At 42.6% G+C, this 20,936-nt stretch overlaps 1 protein-coding gene across 3 annotated transcripts in view; it reads right to left on the reverse strand.

Annotated features, from left to right (window-relative positions):
* The window catches only part of MACROD2 (mono-ADP ribosylhydrolase 2), a 2,798,553-nt gene that overhangs the window by 2,126,100 nt on the left and 651,517 nt on the right, over positions 1–20,936 (reverse strand). For all 3 annotated transcript variants that reach the window (XM_073672205.1, XM_073672203.1, XM_073672204.1), the window contains exon 4: positions 11,764–11,793. In XM_073672205.1, coding sequence (XP_073528306.1) covers positions 11,764–11,793 — 30 coding nt within the window. The remainder of the gene's footprint in view (positions 1–11,763; positions 11,794–20,936) is intronic.

Genomic DNA, 20,936 nt, shown 5'->3' on the forward strand with positions numbered 1-20,936 from the left:
CTCCTAAACATACTAATTAGTTGAATTAGAACAAGCCAGTATAAACCCACATAGCCCAGCAGCGTCAACACAGTAATTATGAACAGTTGGACAACAAACAGTCTCTATTTTTTAAAACGCACCATCAGCGAGCAACCTCCTCTCAGTTCCACATTAACACTTTGGACGGCAGACGCCAAACCAACAAACAGATGTGCAGCCTCAATAATTGGCATCGGAAACGGTTATAAAATGTCTGGTTCTATTCAGGTCAAAGCGAACAAATATAATTGCGGTTTTAGTAGAAACAGGAGCTCAGAGTGCTACCATTCATTGCTCTTATATCTCAGCAGTTCTTCCAGGTGCCTAACGTTATCTAAAAACACAACAAAAAAAAACCCACTACATTATTTTGTAGATGTAGATATATATATATATATATATATATATATATATATATATATATATATTTATTATATTCCGCTCAGGGTTGCTGAGCGGAATTGTAAAAGGTCCAACTCCAACGAGCACTTCATCGCATTCAAACAGTCCCTCACTACCTTCAAGTCTACACTTACTGCAGCAAGATAAACATACTTCTCATCTCTCATATCCTCCGTGTCTCACAACCCTAAACAGCTATTCAAAACTTTCAATTCTCTCCTCCATCCCCCAGTGCCTCCTCCCTCTCACCTCAGCGGAAGACTTATCAATCTTCTGCTTGAAGAATGTGGCAAACATCAGACAAAGCTTTTGCCTAAAGTCCCCTCCGCCCCTCCTCACACTTACTCAATCCTCCTCCTCCAAAACCAGCTTCTCCACCATTACAGAAGATCAACTCTAACTCTCCAAATCACACCTCACCACCTGCGAACTTGACCCAATCCAATCCCACCTCATCCCTAACCTTACCACTATCCTCATCCCAACCCTAAGCCAACTTTTCAACCTGTCACTAACAACTGGTGTCTTCCCCTCAGGCTTCAAACATGCCTCGATCACACCCATCCTCAAAAAGCCACCCCTTGACCCATCCTCTCTGTCTAGTTATTGCCCCATATCACTTCTCCCCTATGCCTCAAAACTACTGGAACAACATGTCCATTCTGAACTGTCCTCCCACCTCTCCTCCTGCTCACTCTTTGACCGCCTCCAATCTGGCTTCTGACCGCACCACTCCACTGAAACTGCCCTGACTAAAGTCACCGACTACCTACTTGCTGCCAAATCCAAGCGACACTACTCTCTCCTCCTCCTGTACCTGTCATCTGCCTTTGACACAGTCGACCATTCCCTCTTACTACAGACTCATCTCTTGGCATCACGGACTTGGCACTATCTGGGGTCTCTTCATACCTAACTGACAAGACATTCAGTGTCTCCCATTCACACACCACCTCCTCATCTCGCCCCCTATCTGTCGGTGTCCCCCAGCGTTCAGTCCTAGGACCCCTGCTCTTCTCCATCTACACCTTCGGCCTGGACAGCTCATAGAGTCCCATGGCTTTAAGTATCACCTATGCTGATGACACACAGCTCTACCTCTCTTGACCTGATATCTCCTCTCTACTAACCAAAATCCCACAATGTCTGTCCGCTATTTCATCCTTCTTCTCTGACAGATTCTAAAACTTAACATGGACAAAACTGAATTCATCATCTTTCCACTGTCTCACTCAACCCCCCCAACTGACCTATCCATCAAAGTCAATGGCTGCCCACTCTCCCCAGTCCCGCAAACCCGCTGCCTCGCAGTAATCCTTGACTCCAATCTCTCATTCAAACCATATATCCAAGCCCTTTCCACTTCCTGTCAACTCCAACTCAAAAAGATCTCCAGGATCCGTACATTCCTCAACCACAAATCTGCAAAAAACACTAGTGAATGCATTCATCATCTTCCGCCACGACTACTGCAACCTCCTGCTTTGTGGCCTCCCTTCCAACACTCTCGTACCCCTCCAATCTATCCTAAACTCTGCTGCCCGAATACTCTACCTGTCCCCGCGATATTCCCCTGGCCTCTCCTCTCTATCAATCCTTTCACTGGATTCCCATTGCTGAGATACTCCAGTTCAAAACCCTAACCACGGATACAAAGCCATCAACATGTCTCCCCCATATATCTGTGACAGTCTCCCAGTACTTACCTACACGCAACCTCCGATTCTCACAAGATCGCCTTCTCTACTCCCCTCTTATCTCCTCTTCCCACAATCATATACAAGACTTCTCCCGTGCATCCCCCCCCCTATTCTGGAACTCTCTTCTCCAACACATCAGACTCTCGCCTACTGTGTAAAGCTTCAAAAGAAACCTGAAGACCCACCTCTTTTGACAAGCCTATAACCTGCAGTAACCCTTGCTCCACCATTCGCTGCATAACAAGCTCTACCCTCACCTACTGTATCCTCCCCCATCCCCTGTAGATTGTGAGCCCTCGTGGGCAGGGTCCTCGTTCCTCCTGTGCCAGTCGCCGGCTTGTATTGGTCAAATTTAATTTATTTTAATTGTTTGTGCTATGTATATCCCTTTCACATGTAAAGCGCATGGCGCTATAATAATTAAAAATTATATACACACACATATACATACACATACACTCGGTCTTGATTTTTTTTTTCTTTTCATAGGTATGGAGTCGGACTTTTATTTACATTTGCACTTTACCACCACTTTAAACATGAAGGCTTTCCCCACACACGGAGGAGCCTTGGAGCACATGCACTTTCCATAGGAAAGATTGAGTATTTATCAGCAGACCCGCTCTGGTAAAACAACCCACAATAGCTGATGATGGGGAAGAAGTCTGACCATGCCTCCCAGTGGTCAATGATGAATTACATTTTTCCAGTGCACATAGATGTAGTCTATGTCACTACAAACTTGTGAATCCTCACATCGCACGTACTCCAGTGCCAGCGCAAGGTAACAGCAGTCGTATGACCTGCGGTATGCCTACTCCTGCCCAGATTCCGACTAGACTGTTTCCGGCCTCGCTCAATACACTTGCATTGAGCAAGGTCGCGCCCATCTAGTTGGAATGTAGCTGGGAGTATGCAGATCACATATTTGCGATTGCATGACAGACGTTCCTCGCGCTGGCACCTGAGGATCCACACAGCGCAAAGTGTCCATGTTTTGAGCATTGACAAGTCTTCAGTCACATAAAGCGACTACAAACTTGTAGTTTAAGACTGGACAACCGCTTTAGACCTATTCTTACAGTGATTACGATATTTCATTTCCTCATTAAAGACAAAATACTTGGCACTTTGTGTTTTCGTTTAAGTGAAGTGTCTCAGAACATTTTAATTTTTTACGGCCCCTATATACATTCAAATAATGTCGCCGAACCTGCTGATATCAACGGTTTCAGCTAATGGTCTATTGTGCATCAGGGAGCCAGGTTGAAGGAGATATAGATCACACATCCAATTTTGAAATGCCGATTACACTGATATCCCAAAGATAAGCAGCCAGCCAATGCCTTTCTCACAGAGAACACATGAACACTTGGGCGAACAAGCACTCCCGTGTATGGGATAGTCGGCTGAAATGGCTGTTAGCCAAATGGCCAAAGCATCGCATGGCCGATAACCATCTAATGTGTATGGCCGACCTTAAACTCTTACATCAGGACTAACAATAACACTAGTCTTACAAAATGGACCGCTAAACAAAAGATATATTGTGCAGTAAATAGAGCCACAAAAAACAAAGAAAATTTGTTTTACAAATTAGTTTATATCAGAAGGTAATAAATTTGGGGCCCTTAATTTATACGACATATTACCCCTCATAACTATACAAGCTTTCATTACTAGACCAAACATTGTATTTCAACTTATATCCATATGCCAAACCCTAGTCCTTTTACCAGAACAGACAGGACAAGCAGACAATAGATAGAAATCCATAATTGCTTTTGTCTAGATAGCCCCCCATGTTGTAGTTCTATGAGTTTTTCCTTTAAGGGGTTTTCTGGGCTCAACAGAAATTTCTGCGGTCACTATATGACTGCAGATCACCAAACCCTGACAGTGTGCAATATGCACATTATCCAGATTCCTCTTTATTTCTATTCTATTTCTATTCTATTGAGCGGTCACGTACCGCTAGAACATTGATAAAAGTGGATGAGAAGCTTTTTAAAATGTGACAAGTATGCAAATCAAATACTTTTGGTCATATTTCCGGCCATTCAAGCTGGAAATAGAGGGGAATACTCAATATACTGCACACACTCAGTATTTGGCACACGCGTATACTGCACACTCAGGATTTGGTAATCTGCAGTCACAGAGTGCAGAAATTTATGTTGAGCCCAGAAAACTCCCTTGATGCCATAGAAATTGGTTCATCAGCTTATATTTTCTGTCCATGTGCAAAATGGCTAGATTATCAGAGGCGCATACCGAGATGGTGATGTGGTGAGGAAACAAAAGAGAAAGCAGCAGGCATGGTGATGAACAGAAGTAAACTTCACTTTAAACAACAAGTTGATAACCGCAGATGATGGTACATAAACTCGAGCTTTACACTTCTGATAATCACAAAGGCAGGTTTCTTAAGACAGGTTCCAGTTGTGGCGCCCCTGAGGGTTCAGTCACCACAGAGGTACTGCACCTCACCCAGAGGTGTGGTATCTCCTTCTCTCAGGTAAGGAGGGAGTGCTGCCCGGAACCCCAACACCCACATTCAACACTACACTACTCCAGGTCGGCTGGAAGGGCAAGATGCACTGTGTTTCCTGCTGAGCCCTGTCCCTGGCTGGAGTGGGGGAAACAAAGGTAGGGGGAACCAGTAGTGGGTGTGGGTGGAGGAAGTAGGGTAGGGGAGCACCATAGTAGGAGGTATTTAAAGGGAAGCCATCTTAGGGTGGCAGTTCAGTGAGAGAAGTCAGTCAGGGAGCAGAGTCTCATCAGGAGCTCTGCTCCACAAGTGGGGCCTTGTGACAGAGGCCCAGGAGGGGAGCAGAGGAGGAAGGCTCCGTTCTATAGAAGGGATCCCAGGGGGTACGGCGAGTGCAGGACGGCACCCGTAAGCCCCGAATCTGCCAGGCGGCAGAGGGATCAGGCCGCAAGAAGGGGACCGGCCCCTGGACCAGCCATGTTACTCCAGGTCTCGGCTGGAAAAACTGGAGGCTTCTGACTATAGTGCAGTTGCCACAGCCTCATCTTAGTCACCGTGAGGGTCAAGTAGATCCGGGAACTCCAAGTTGCCCAGAGGGACTTCAGAGCACCCTATCGGGACTGTGTATGGGGAAGCGCAGGGCAGGAGGGAGAAGACCCAGCGTGAGAAGTCGGTCTAGTGAGGAACATAAGAAAGCGGGGTTCTGTCAAGCACTCCTGACACATCTGAGGAAGAGCTGAACCCCCGGTCTGGTGAACGCAGCGCGACGTGGGAGGCTGACACTCGTACAGTGTACCTGTGGAACTTACATAAGAACTGTGAGTAAAAACTGGGATGACTGCACTGTACTGTACTGCCTCCATCAATTATTTCAGCTGCGCCATCTCTCCCTCTGCACTACAAGCCCCAGCATCACCACCCACCATCAAACTCCACACTGCCCCGGGGGCCCGCTCCACCTGTGGGGAGCAGAAACACCTCAGCTGCCACCCCATCACCCCCCGGAAGTCTGCAGCAGCGCTGGTAAACCTTACCAGGTACCACAGGTGGCGTCACGAACTATTTACTTTATTTTTATTTTACTATCCAAGTTACAATCCCCTTTTTGGTTGACCGCCCTGGGCCACGGACCGGGCCAGCCACTGTGACATATCCCCCACAGCATCCATAGGCCCGGCTGCCGAGTACCCCAATACCCCGGGGGAGAGTCACAGTAACAACAACAGTAGCAGATACAGGCATGCTGAGAATAAATGGGGAATGCTGGGCAGAACTTCCTTCCAGTGAACACGCTGGAGTACTATACTAACACTCTAGATCCCTTTGTCTAATCTACAGGGCTGTGATACCCCAGTGGGTCTCCATATCCCAATACCTTATATTCGTCATTACATTTAGGTGGATATAGTTCCCATGGGCGACTTACTTCAGAGTGTTCTCCTGCATCCATGGCAAATGTGCTCTAGGGGACCAGGGCAATTCTCCTTCAGGGGCGGACATCCACTACAGCTAGGTCAACTGGGTATTTGGTCAGTAATCCTCGTTTTTCTTCATAATTATTCTTCATGCTGAGCTACATTTTCTCAGATAGGTCTGCTGTGTCAGCCTACTGGAAAGGGAGAGAGCGCTGCTCTCCTACATCCTTGCTGTGGCGGCCTCACTGCTACTCTAAGTAGCAACCATAGTTGTTGCATTTTCTGAACTAAACGCCACACAAATAGCCATTTCCTATCTGGCAGCTAAGTGGTGGGGTTAACTCTTTAGTGTGCACAGCATACTACACATTAAAACAGTGCATCATTTCATATAAAACATTAATGTACTCCCAACATACTTCAATACAACTGACTAGGTCTTTCTCTTTTTCAGTCTATTGACGCTAACATACATGTGGGTTTCATGAAGAACAGGAAGTATAAATCTAGAATTAGACTTATTTGCAATTGTAAAAGTTCTCAATTTTTTTTTTTAATACAGATCATATGAAAAGTAAAAAAAATACATTTAACATAAAAACCTGATTAAAGGGAATGTGCCATCAGAAAATTATTTTTAAGGAGTTATCACTTGTTACCTTTAGTATTGATTATATTTGGAAGAATCTTCTCATATATACACCGGCATGCAAGCACATTTTAATTACCCTTGACAAAGCCACTTTGTTAGTGGAGATACGCGTGTGGAGTTTGTCCATCTTGCTCTGCTTTTGCCTTCTCCTTGGTTTTAATTTACCCCACATCTAACAGTCACCATCATTTTCTTTTTGTGACTCAGGTTATATATTTTCAGAATTATCTTGAGAGCATATACTTTATTATAACTAAACCAACTCTCATTTATTGCCACTACTATAGTGGTGCCTTTTCGCACTGTGCTTGTATTTTAAACATTATCCATATTATTTTGGTTTTATCCATATATTTTACTATTGTCCTGATACATTTAGGCTGGATCTCTATTTTGTATACTGTAAAACCTGCACTTTACCCCTTCTGCCCATATATTATTGTTTGGTTTATCTTTATTAAATTACTTTGAATGCACTAACTTTGGGACATTTAATGTGTTGGTTCACTTACATCAGAATTTAGGCACTGTATTGTAATGCAGAGCAGGAGGGAATGTTCCCTTATTCCAGGAGCCTCTGGTTGGTACTAGTCAATTATGACTTTTTACATGTTTTTAGTTGTTTTTTTGTCTTGACATGTTTAATAAATATTACCCTTTTATTAGTGATCACTGCGGTTAGCATAGCGACAGTAGCATAGCTACAGCGGTAGCAGAGGGGGCGGTGGCCCCAGGCCCCGCTCTCCAAGGGGGCCCACCCGGAGCTACGCTATTGTAACTGTATCGGCGTGCTTACACCCTGTATCGGTGTGCTTACATCCTGGGGCAGAGCAGGGAGACTCAATGTCCCTGCACTGCCTAGCGGAGGGAGGGGCCCCCGGTGGCAGAGGGAGGGGCCCCGGTCCCAGCAACGGGGCCCATTGCCAGTCTTCGCAAGCTCAGTGATAAGAAGGAGCACGACGCTCCCTCTCCCATCAGTCCCCACTCCGCGTCTGACGTCACTGACGTCATCACTTGGCGCCCTGCCCGCTGTTCTGAAGATGTGTGCGGGCCGGGCGCTCGAAGCAGTGGGGGAACGAGGAGGAGAGATAGGTGAGTATTGTGGGGGTTTTTTTCCTATGGGGGATGGGGGAAGTATGCTACCGACTCTGCCTATGGGGGTGGTGGTTATGCTACAGACTTTGCCTATGGGAGGGGGGATTATGCTACAGACTTTGCCTATGGGGGGGGGAATTATGCTGCAGACTTTGCCTATGGGGTGGGGGAGATTATATTACAGACTCTGCCTATGGAGAGGATTATACTACAGACTCTGCCAATGGGGGAGGGTGTTATACTACGGACCCTGCCTATGGGGGGGGGGGGGATTATGAAAAAATGCAAGCGCGCAATAGGGTCTTATCCAATTAATAACTGTTACAGAAGTATTAAAAACTGCTCACCTAGTAGGGTTGTGTGGGACAACACCTATAAAGCCTGGACTCCAAATGCTGCAGCTTCCTATGGATATGTCAGAGATAGGTGCTGGGAAAGTAAGTTGTTTCTGCGCTCTCTGGAGTCACGACAAACCATTAGTATGGATAAAACTGTAGGTTTATTGTCTACGCGTTACAGAGTCCACCGACTCCTCCCTCAGGACAACCATGCATAACAGTGTTAGAAACGCATAAACAATAAACCTACAATTGTATCCATGCTAACGGTATGTCATGACTTAAGAGAGCGCAGAAACAACTTCCCTTCCCAGCATCTATCTATGGGGAGATTATGCTACAGACTCTGCCTATGGGGGGATTATGCTACAGACTCTGCCTATGGGGGGTGGGGGATTATGCTATAGACTCTGCCTATGGGGGGGGGGGGAGATTATGCTACAGACTCTGCCTATGGGGGGGATTAGGCTACAGACTCTGCCTATGGGGGGGGATTAGGCTACAGACTCTGCCTATGGGGGGGGGATTATGCTACAGACTCTGCCTATGGGGAGTGCATTATACTATATGTAGGCTATTTATACAGTGTGGGAGATAATGTGGGGTCTTTGCACAGTGTGGGGGCCATCATACAGTGTTGGAGCCATCAGTTTTGAGATGACTACGGGGTCCGTATACTGTGTGGGGGGTACTATACAGTGAGGGGGAATTATACTGTGTATAATAGAGCATCATACTGTGTATAGGGGAGCTGTACATGGGGAGACTCGGGACATTATTAAATGTTAAGTGGGTACTTATCTTTATAGGTGAACTTAGGTTATTATGACTGTCAAAGGTGCACACACAGAGGGCATTATTACTTTTTAGGGGTCAAAATGTGGGCACGGTTTTCTAAAGATTTTTCTGTATTTTCTTGACTATGAAAATTGTACATTCACACTGAAGGCATCAAAACTATGAATTAACACATGTGGAATTATATACTTAACAAAAAAGTGTGAAACAACTGAAAATATGTCTTATATTCTAGGTTCTTCAAAGTAGCCACCTTTTGCTTTGATGACTGCTTTGCACACTCTTGGCATTCTCTTGATGAGCTTCAAGAGGTAGTCACCGGAAATGGTTTTCACTTCACAGGTTTGCCCTGTCAGGTTTAATATGTGGGATTTCTTGCATTATAAATGGGGTTGGGACCATCAGTTGTGTTGTGCAGAAATCTGGTGGATACACAGCTGATAGTCCTACTGAATAGACTGTTAGAATTTGTATTATGGCAAGAAAAAAGCAGCTAAGTAATGAAAAACGAGTGGCCATCATTACTTTAAGAAATGAAGGTCAGTCAGTCCGAAAAATTGGGAAAACTTTGAAAGTGTCCCCAAGTGCAGTTGCAAAAGCCATCAAGCGCTACAAAGAAACTGGCTCACATGAGGACCGCCCCAGGAAAGGAAGACCAAGAGTCACCTCTGCTTCTGAGGATAAGTTTATCCGAGTCACCAGCCTCAGAAATGGCAGGTTAACAGCAGCTCAGATTAGAGACCAGGTCAATGGCACACACAGTTCTAGCAGCAGACACATCTCTACAACAACTGTTAAGAGGAGACTTTGTGCAGCAGGCCTTCATGGTAAAATAGCTGCTAGGAAACCACTGTTAAGGACAGGCAACAAGCAGAAGAGACTTGTTTGGGCTAAAGAACACAAGGAATGGACATTAGACCAATGGAAATCTGTGCTTTGGTCTGATGAGTCCAAATTTGAGATCTTTGGTTCCAACCACCGTGTCTTTGTGCGACTCCGGAAAGGTGAACGGATGGACTCTACATGCCTGGTTCCCACCGTGAAGTATGGAGGAGGAGGTGTGATGGTGTGGGGGTGCTTTGCTGGTGAGGAGGTGTGATGGTGTGGGGGTGCTTTGCTGGTGACACTGTTGGGGATTTATTCAAAATTGAAGGCATACTGAACCAGCATGGCTACCACAGCATCTTGCAGCGGCATGCTATTCCATCCGATTTGCGTTTAGTTGGACCATCATTTATTTTTCAACAGGACAATGACCCCAAACACACCTCCAGGCTGTGTAAGGGCTATTTGACCAAGAGGGAGAGTGATGGGGTGCTACGCCAGATGACCTGGCCTCCACAGTCATCAGACCTAAACCCAATCGAGATGGTTTGGGGTGAGCTGGACCGCAGAGTGAAGACAAAAGGGCCAACAAGTGCTAAGCATCTCTGGGAACTCCTTCAAGATTGTTGGAAGACCATTTCCGGTGACTACCTCTTGAAGCTCATCAAGAGAATGCCAAGAGTGTGCAAAGCAGTCATCAAAGCAAAAGGTGGCTACTTTGAAGAACCTAGAATATAAGACATATTTTCAGTTGTTTCACACTTTTTTGTTAAGTATATAATTCCACATGTGTTAATTCATAGTTTGATGCCTTCAGTGTGAATGTACAATTTTCATAGTCAAGAAAATACAGAAAAATCTTTAAATGAGAAGGTGTGTCCAAACTTTTGGTCTGTACTGTATGTCACCATGTGGCGGTAATATCAGTGCTGGTCTTTGTATAGAGATTATTTTTAGTAACAGAGGGGTCATCTGCTGAAGTTCTCCTACATCCACTACTCGGGTGCGCCACCATAGCTGTAATCAGTGTTACTTGGCTAAGGGCCCACTCAGAAGTTTGTCCACCCCCCATTGAACCAAAACCCTAGCTACGCCTCTGCGTAGCGATTTTTCTTGATTTTTTTCATGTTTTCCTCTAGTATGCAATGGGTCACCCACATTTATTAATTTATTACTATTATTTCTCTGGTGGTGCCAGCCCTATTGCATTTTGCACATATTTTAATTGTCGTTCAACATAAAGCAGATCACAACTTGTTGGAGCCAACAGTAGTCAGCTGCAATGTCCTTGGTAGTAAGCATTTATTCCCCCGTGTAGCGCCATCACCAGTGAAACAGAGCATTACTTAGATTGTTTATCACTCTGGAGAATCCAGCTTGTCCATTGATTACATATATGCTCTTTTGTCTATACATTAGATAATTATATCAAAACTAGACTGCCTTAGTAAGAATGGATCCCGCAACAATCCGTTGACAAAGTCACACAGTTTTTTCAGGTGGACAAAAAGTTGATTTTAACTGGATCCGTTCTTTGGTTTTTTTTTTGTAAACAACGAAGTTTATGGAAAACAGATCCATTAAATAGCCATCTGTTTTCGCTCATTTAAAAAAGATCCGTTTTTTGTTCTTACTGGATCAGTTTCAAAAAGATGATTACTTGAAAGTTCATATGTCCAGTAGTATGTGTTAAATATCTATTTTTCCACCTCCAGTAAGCAAAAAAACAACCTTTTCAAGTGGAAGAAAAACGGATGGCTAATTAATGGATCCGTTTTTCATAAACTTCAATGTAAAAAAAAAAACTGATCCAGTTGAAATAATTTTTTTCAGGCGGACAAAAAAGTTGTGTGTTCACAACATTGTCAACAGATTGCTGCTGGATCCATTCTAAAGGATGATTACTGGACATGTGAACATAGCATTAGAAGTTTTTTACAATAAAACAAAGTTCCGTAAAAATAAATTAGTACGCACATCAATATAGGTGCAGATTTACAAGATATAAAATAGATAACAAACTTACCTCCTCCACCGCCAAGGAGACTCGAGTTTGCTGAAAAAGAAAAAAAAATAAAAATTACAATCAGTTTCTTAACAAATTAAGACTTTCATGTCTAATACAAAGAGCTCATCAAGGCAGGATGATGCACTTCGGGTGAGTTCATGTAAATGGATCTTTTATTGTCTTCCTTCACATTCCTATTAGAGATTTTTTTTATTTTTTACTGAACCTAAATTATTTTCACAGACTATGCATCAACAGTTTCATACCACAAGTCAGATGATGAATCCTAAAGTATTTAATTAAAATTATGTCAAGATATAACATTTTCTCAGCACAATGTCTACCGAAAAAAATCTCACATTATCTAAATACCATCCCGACGTGGTCTTTGAAGAGATTTAGTTTGGAATGAGATTGGAAGGCCGGGTAGTAGAAGGCAGAAAACAGGATTAATTAACTATGACGGAGAATGGAGGAACACTTTCAATTTAAGATTTATGTGGGGAAAAAAAGCACCTAAGCAGAGCCGACTTACTCAACCTTGGGAGGTACTTTGCTGCTCACTGGCACAGTTTTTGGAAAGAGATACAAAGAAATCGCAGTGCAAGGTTGTCATTCATTTTAATGCAACAAAAGTTTTCATCTCAAATCAGACATTTCTAAACATTGGGACCCATGGCACACTGTAATACAACAGCTATCAACACTAGCATGACAATTTCTCAAGCAAAGGTTTCCAGCCAAAATTGATATAAGCAAAATGATCAGTACCATTCCTGTAGTTACATTTACAATTGAGAAATAGTTTTATTAAGAACAAATTTATATTTATGTAACAAATTGTGTCAAATTCTGAACATTGCTATCTGCTGGTGGCTTCTCTCCAGGAGAACAAAGCGATTGATGGTCCAAAATCAGACATGCTTGATCGACATCTTCCCCGGCAATCAGTTGGTCCGTGCCCTCATACACATTAGGGTATTGGCTGAACCAGTTAACCCAGCCGGCATTAGTCAAATGTGTATGAGGGGCTTTAGTGTTTCATCGTGGGAAAAACTCAGCCCAACCTGACCAATAAATTAGATGGATACCTAGAAAAGGAGGCACTCCTAACTCAGTGTCCCATCTGTGATTGTCCTATATTGCTGATGTAGGTAAAGCATCAGTTCCATATTAGGCTGTGTGCCCACGATGCGTTTTTTAAGCATTTCCACAGCGGCAAAAATGCTGCAGAAACGCTTTAAAAACGCATGGTAGAAGGCCTGCTATGTCCCCCAATGATAATCCGCATGTGCTGTGCAAATGCTGCGGAAATTTCCGCTGCAGATTATCATTGCGGAAAAAAATGCAGCACTACCAATTATTTTGCGGAAGCGCTGCGTTTTCACCACCATTGACTTGCATTGGAACGCTTGGATTCCGCATCACTGGATCTGTACATGCGGAATCCAAGTGTTTCAATGTGCAGATGGTACCCGGGTCTGGAGGAAAGGAGACTCTCCTCCGGACCCGGGTACCATAGAACCTGTAAAAAAAAAAAAAAGAATAAAATAAAAAATATTATATTTACCTTCTGATGGCCCCCGATGCGCTTGTCTTCGCTTGCCGGCAGCTCGCGGTGGACTGAAGGACCTGCAGTGACGTCATTTAGTCATGTGACGGCAGGTCCTTCAGTGTACCGCGAGCTGCCGGCAAGCCAGGACGAAGCGAATTAAGACTGCGGGGCCATCAGAAGGTAAGTATAGATTTATTTTTTTATTTTTTACCATTCTTTAAGGTCACACTATATAAATCCATGCCGGTTGCATGGATTTATATAGTGTGACCAAGTTGTCAAGCACTTTCCAATTGATGCTAAAATCGCTTGGAAAGCGCTTGTCAACCCGCATGCAGAAATGCATGTGAAGAACGCGTCACATCCGCATGTCCCTGGCAGGAAAAAACGCATGTGAATCCGCATGTACAATCAGGAAAAAATCCGGAGCATTTCTGCATCGTGGGCACATAGCCTAAGTGAATGAAGCAGTGGTGTGCATTGCGCATGACTACTCCAATCATACAGGAGACAATCTCGGCTCAATTAAATCTCCAAAGGACATAATTGAGCAGAGATCTCAATCTGCACATGTGCTGTAATCAGCGCCATTTTACTGAAGAGCACAGGGAGATCAATCTATGGAAGCGCTGCCTGCTGTAAGGACAGCATTAGCGCGAACTTTCAAACATGACGCAGGTCACTCACAAGGCAGTGTCCGGTTATACAGACAGCAGAGGCAGGCGGAGGGGCCAGGCCAGGAGCCAAAGACCCTACCCACAGTCCCGCTCCTATGCACCTAAAGCAAATTACACAAAAACTTCAAATGCAGATTAAGGTTACAGTATGTTCACATGTCCAGTAGTGATAAGTTAGAACAGATCCAGCAACAATCTGTTGGCAAAAAAGTTGTGCAGACAGAACTTTACAGTCTGCCATAAAATAACTGATCTCTGCTGGATCCGTTTTTTTAGCATTGAAGTCTATGGAAAACGGATCCGCTAATAAGCCATCTGTTTTTCTTTTATTTGTAACAGATCCAGTAACAGATTTGTTTTTTGCTAACCGCGCCATTATGGCCATGCCTTTACTTTAATATGCAAAATCGTGCTGACAGGTTCTCTTTAACAACACCTATTTTATACAACCGACAGTTCAAACCATGTTTGCATTATGTGTATGTTTTTTGTACAAATCACTATTTATGAATACGATAATATTAAACTGTCCACAAAATTATTTTTGATATAAAACTGTATAATCTTTTGTAACATATTCACACATTTAGTAAAATAAAGTGGTTCACTAATCACTTTAGTAATTTAGAACATTTTGGAGCAGGGCAGTACTTGTTGGTGTTATTATTTCGCATTGATTTTACAATGTACCGTAATTTTCACCTTTTGATATTACGCATCACTCGGGTGGTAAAGGGGTGAAAAATTAAGGGACATGTTTTTTTTTATAGCTTTGTTTCTTTCATATGAAGTTGAAATAGTAGTTCTAATTATTGGGGGAAACCTACCAGCACAGTGAGCTAGGGCACAAAGCTGGAGATGCATACATTTTTGTGCCAAAATCAATTATATGTCATCTCTAATTTTAGCCAAAAAACATATCAGTGATGCGGTCAATCCCTTGGGTTACTATTGAAAAAACAGAAAGTGACATTAAAATCAAAACAATGAAAACATGGATTCAGTATTAAAAAAATAATAATCTGCCTTTTCCGTTAGGCCTCCAGTCGAGGATTTCAATAAGGTAATCACTCACTAATTTAAAAAAAAATAGGCCAAAATCTATATTAATTCTATTACTGTACTGCACCAAAAGCAGTATTTGGGTGTAGCAATACATGGAAAAGTGGACTTTAATGCCACGTGCACACGTAGAGTAGTTGGTCAGTATTTTACATCAGTATTTGTAAGCCAGGAGTGGAACAATCAGAGGAAAAGGTATAATAGAAACACGTCACCACTTCTGGATTTATCCCCCACTCCTGGTATTGGCTTACAAATACTGATGTTAAATACTGACCAAATACTGAACGTGTGAACGTGGCCTAGTATGAATTGCTAAGACTTTCTTCCTTTTTGTATTATGGCATCTAAAGGAAGAATCTCTCTAAACATACGGTATGTGGAGTATGTGCGCCACTGTCCAGCCTCCTGCACGTGTTCATTATGTCTAAATCATGTTTTGTAATAGAACGCTGTGAAAAAGATGTTTTTGTGTCTCCGATTTCAGACTCTTTAGATCTTTTTGAACCAAGATCAGAAAAGCAGAAACTATATAACCGATGTCCAATGGTCCAGGTGGATGATGTTGACAAGTGCTATAGTGTCGCAAAATCAAGTTCACACATCACAGTCTTTGATGTAGTTTTCAGCATTTAAAGTAAATTAAAAAAAAACACAACTAAGGTACTACTACTTCTTTCTTCTTCTCTATTTTATGACGCATTAAAACCAGCATCAATGTTCAACCAGAGTAAAGCGTTTTTCAAATGCAGCATATTTTGCTTTAGTTTTGTGCTGTGTTTTTATGCAAATTAAAAACGGTTATTTAGAGATTTCAGAAATTTCATGCACACAATGACAGAATTTGAGAACTGCAGTGTTTTTTTAAATCTGCAGAATGTCAAATATTTTCAGCATTTTTGTAATTTTTTTTATCCATAGAAAGCAATGGGAAAGTGCACAAATGCTGGAAAAATGCAACAAACATTTTTGGGTGGTTTTTGAAGTGTTTTTTGTAAGTAAAACTAACTTTATTAAACATGTACCTTACAGTAAGCACATATGTAATCTGTACCCTGAAAACCGCTGGAACAAAAACTCAGCAAAATGGGCATTTTGAACGCATTTTTACTGCCAAGAGAGCAGGTTTTGGGTGCAGAAAAAAATGCAGCAAAATCGTTGCCTGTGAACAAAGCCTAAGGCCTAAATAAAGAGTTGGGGAGTGACTCCTAGTCTCCTAAATTGATTTGCTGTAACCTAGGTAGTCTCCTTCTTCAACCTATCAAATCGTTAAAAAACTACAGCTCTTGGCATGGCCGGACAGCTGTACTGCCAGTCAGGAGACTAACTTTAGTCTATTTGGTGGTGCTAGAGCACATACATTAGATCTCACTAAAATCATCATGCTTTATTGAGTATGGGAGCGCTTTAGAAAATATCTAATACACTATTGGTGACCGAACCCTCCTATATCAACAGTTTCAACAGACACTGTAATCCATATGGGGGCACAAGCCAACTGATCATGGGGGGAGATATCGATCATACATGACTAATTTCAGACTGCTGATTATTTTGTTCTCCCGGATTTAAGCCACCAGCAGAAACATCTGGTGGCGGCATTCTCAGAGAATTCAAGAGTGGTCAGCCGATCGAGCGCTCTTGTAAGGGAGAGACGGCAAAGATGGCTGTCAGCTGATCTACTGGTTAAAGCATCGTTCAACCAAAAGCCATCTAATATGTATGGCCAAATTAATTCTGTCACTGGAGTGGCTGTGGCAGAGGCAAAGGCAAAGTAACCTTCTTCCAAACCATTATATGAATCACCTGGAAACGTTCTTTTGTCAAGTTTATTCGCAGTCACTAATAACTAGGAGAGTTCGGATTAAATCCAGAAGAGGAGTGTCATGTGTGTCAGGAAAGTAGAATGATTGACAGCATTGAATGTCAACAAGAGGTGAGCAATCATAACAAGTAGTTTAACGTCAGCAACAATCTACAAAAGTAGTCACAAATCGTGACTTGACTTTACATTCAGTACATCCAGTGTCTGCACATCGCTAAAATGCCAGTAGTGCACAGTAATTAAATGAAAGGTTCTTCTTAGACCATTAAAGGCATGAGGAGTACTTAGTCCTGCGCCTGTCCAAAGGTGTCAGAAAATTCATGTTCTACAATGATATAATTCAGGCAAGAAAGAGCCTATATTGTAAGCACATGTTCAAAAACCCAACGCATTACATTCAGGATTTTTGGGGTCATGCATATATTATTTAAAGTAGTGATGGCCAAAAAGTAGCTCATGGTATACTAATAGACTTCATGGGGTGAGGAGTGAGGGGCAGAGGTTTGGAACCATTATAGAGTTATGTATAAATTTGACACAACTGGAAAAAGTTTTTTTTGTAGCTGACTGGCTGCTGACATTTATCATGCTTTGTTTTTATAGCGCCATCATATTCCACAGAGCTTTACAGACATTATTATCCCTGTTCCCCCTGGGGCTCACAATCTAGATTCCTTATCAGTAGGTCTTTAAAGTGTAGGAGGAAACCGGAAAACAAGGAGGAAACCCACCAAACCCTCTGCTGTTTATGAAAATTACGGGGGGATTCAACACAGTTTTGTTTTTTTTATTTATACACAATGTGCAAACACTATTCTGAGTACAACTCCCATCAGTGTCGCCTGGTCACGCTGATCTCAGGGAGATCAGACGACAATGATGAGAGCTGCCTTTAGCACCCGGTGCCTGGGAACAGCGCAAACTGTATGGCTTTTCCCAGGCACTGGTAAAGGTCACACTGACACCCCGATGTCATCCGTGTGTCAGTGTACGAGTGTGAGGCATGCATTTCGTCCATATTGCTGGTAAAAAAAAGGACATGTCTGTGGGTTATTCACACGGTGCGTGTGAAAAACCTGACGTGTGCACCACCATTGCATACAATGGGTGTGCGTATATACGTATTTGGAAACTGACATGGAAAAACAGACGTGTGAAGGGGGCCTTAGACTGTTTAATGCGGATACATATCACACAAATTGGATTGCAAAAACATTTAAACTCAGGTTGTAATGTAACAAAATAGGTAAAAAGCCAAGGGGGTGAATACTTTCACAAGCCACTTTATCTGCCATGTAGTGACTTAGATTTTCCAGTTTAATCTTTTAAATGTAACTAGTTTGACAATTACCAAATAAAACAAAACAGTTTATCACTACCATAAAAATTGGGATAGTCATAGACCACATACAAGTAGATTATGGCTCATCGATCACTCATCCAATGCCTTTGCCAATTACTGGATGGACAGACATCTGTAATGTGATGTTTATAGATGGATGTAAAAAGGACTCAAGAGTGAGGACAGATGAAGAAGAAAATAATCTATTTATTTTCTTGTCCCTGGCTCAACTGTTTGCATGAAGCATTTCACTGACATCTCTCCCATGAGATCATTGCTCTCTATGTGGAACATCCATCTTGCCTCCATTCACGTGTCAAAAGCAAAAGAGAAAAGGGACAAATTAAATGATTCTCCTCAGTACAAGATCTTACCTTGATAGTATTGACCATGATGGAACATGAATTCTCTGGAACCATATTATAGAGCAGGTTTATGACAGCGGACAGTGCAGTTAACAGCTTTAAGGAAGTTTGCAAAATATAAAAAAATGCAAGGGGAAAATGGTAGTATAAAAAAAAGAGATTAAGTATGTATGTATCCTTTATAGGAGGAAAAATACTCCTATTTTAACATCAATTGCAGTTTGGCATTGGAAAACTATCATGGACAGGTTCACACAGAGCTGTTTAGCAAAAAGTAGGCAAAACCAGGATTGTGGAACTTAAGGGTTCGTTCACATGCTGCATTTTTTCTGCAGGAAAAAAAAAGTAGCGTTTTATAGAACCAGCAATGCGAATGAGATTTCTGAAATCTTGTTCACATGCTGCTTATTTTTTTACTTACAGATTTGGACCAAAACATTTTTTTTTTCAGTTCTGCGGCATTTCAATTGTTTTGGTGCTCTTGTGGCGTTTTTCAGCCATTCAAATGGATGGGAAAAAAATAAGTAAAAATGCATCAAAAAAGGAACCCAAAAATGCACATATTTTAAGCAGTGTTTTTCCTACGACCATGCGAGTATTTGTTTTTGCTGCAGAAAATTCAACATTTAGTACATTTACACCTACTAATATTAAGTTGTTGGTTTACATGTAGATTTGATTTTGCCACACGGTCACCTTCTGTTGCAAGTAGTCATGGTAAATCCATAATGAAAATCCACAGTAGAAATTGATATGCTCAAACATAAGGCCCGCAGGCCGTATGCGGCCCCTGAGGCCAAATCATGCAGCCCGCAAGCATGTGAACTCCCGCGATGATCGCGGTCCGGTCCTAGGCGCTGACAATATTAGCAATTCTATTCAGTAGTATGTGCGTCCAGTTGTATGATGCAAGAGGAATGCTAGTATAAAAAGAGATTAAGTATGTGTCTTTGAGCCTCAATACCAATACAAGCCACTGGCCAATCAGAGGCCGGCAGCTGACGTCGGCAAGCCGGTGCGGGTAGCGTGTTATGTCACTGCCATGCGCAGGCTGTGGAGAAGAAGAGGACGCGGTTTGCCGAGGGAGCGGAGGTCAGGTAAGAAGGATTTTTTTTTAAATGTGTATGTGAAGCGTGGCAGAATTGGGGAAAGATGCTGACAAAAGGTGGACATTACTACAAGATAGGGACCAGGATGGGCACATTATTACAAGATGAGGGTCAGGATGGGGCATTACTACAAGATAGGGACCAGGATGGGCACGTTATTACAAGATGAGGACCAGGATGGGCACGTTACTACAAGATGAGGACCAGGATGGGCACGTTACTACAAGATGAGGACCAGGATGGGCACGTTACTACAAGATGAGGACCAGGATGGGCACGTTACTACAAGATGAGGACCAGGATGGGCACGTTACTACAAGATGAGGACCAGGATGGGCACGTTACTACAAGATGAGGACCAGGATGGGCACGTTGCTACAAGATGAGGACCAGGATGGGCATGTTACTACAAGATGAGGACCAGGATGGGCACGTTGCTACAAGATGAGGACCAGGATGGGCATGTTACTACAAGATGAGGACCAGGATGGGCATGTTACTACAAGATGAGGACCAGGATGGGCATGTTACTACAAGATGAGGACCAGGATGGGCACGTTACTACAAGATAGGGACCACGATGGGCACGTTACTACAAGATAGGGACCACGATGGGCACGTTACTAAAAGAGATGGACCAGGAAGGGCACATTATTACAAGATGGTGACCAGGCTAGGCACATTATTACAAGATGTGGACAAGGATGGGCACATTACTATAAGATGAGGACCAGGATGGGGACATTAATAAAGATGATGACATTACTATAAGATGGGAACATTACTACAAGATAGGGACCAGGATGGGCACATTACTATAAGATGAGGACCAAGATGTGACATTATTACAAGATGGATGGGGACATTACAACGAGATGGGTTAACTACTATAAGATGTTGGTCAGCATTACTATATGGTGCTATTTGTAAGACAATTACTGTATGTGGCCAATTAGGGGACACAAAAAGGAAATAAAAATTGTAAAAAAAAAAATTCAAAATAAAGTATGAACATTTTTGACACTAAAATGCTGTTTTATGAATGAACTAAAGTAAACAAAAAATTGCACGTTTGTTAACGCCACACAAGTAATGACCCAAGCTATAAAACTGTACCAGAACCTATACGATGAATGCCAAAAATATTTTTTTAAAAATGATTAAAAGGTGTATAGCTCGTCCTGCAAAGAATGCGGCCCTTCAAACTCACATTTTTTTCTATGTGCGGCCCATATACCCAGCCAAATTTGAGACCC

This window comes from Phyllobates terribilis, unplaced genomic scaffold (assembly GCF_046119375.1).
Source record: "Phyllobates terribilis strain yellow unplaced genomic scaffold, ASM4611937v1 Scaffold_3__8_contigs__length_932513732, whole genome shotgun sequence".
NCBI lineage: Eukaryota > Metazoa > Chordata > Amphibia > Anura > Dendrobatidae > Phyllobates > Phyllobates terribilis.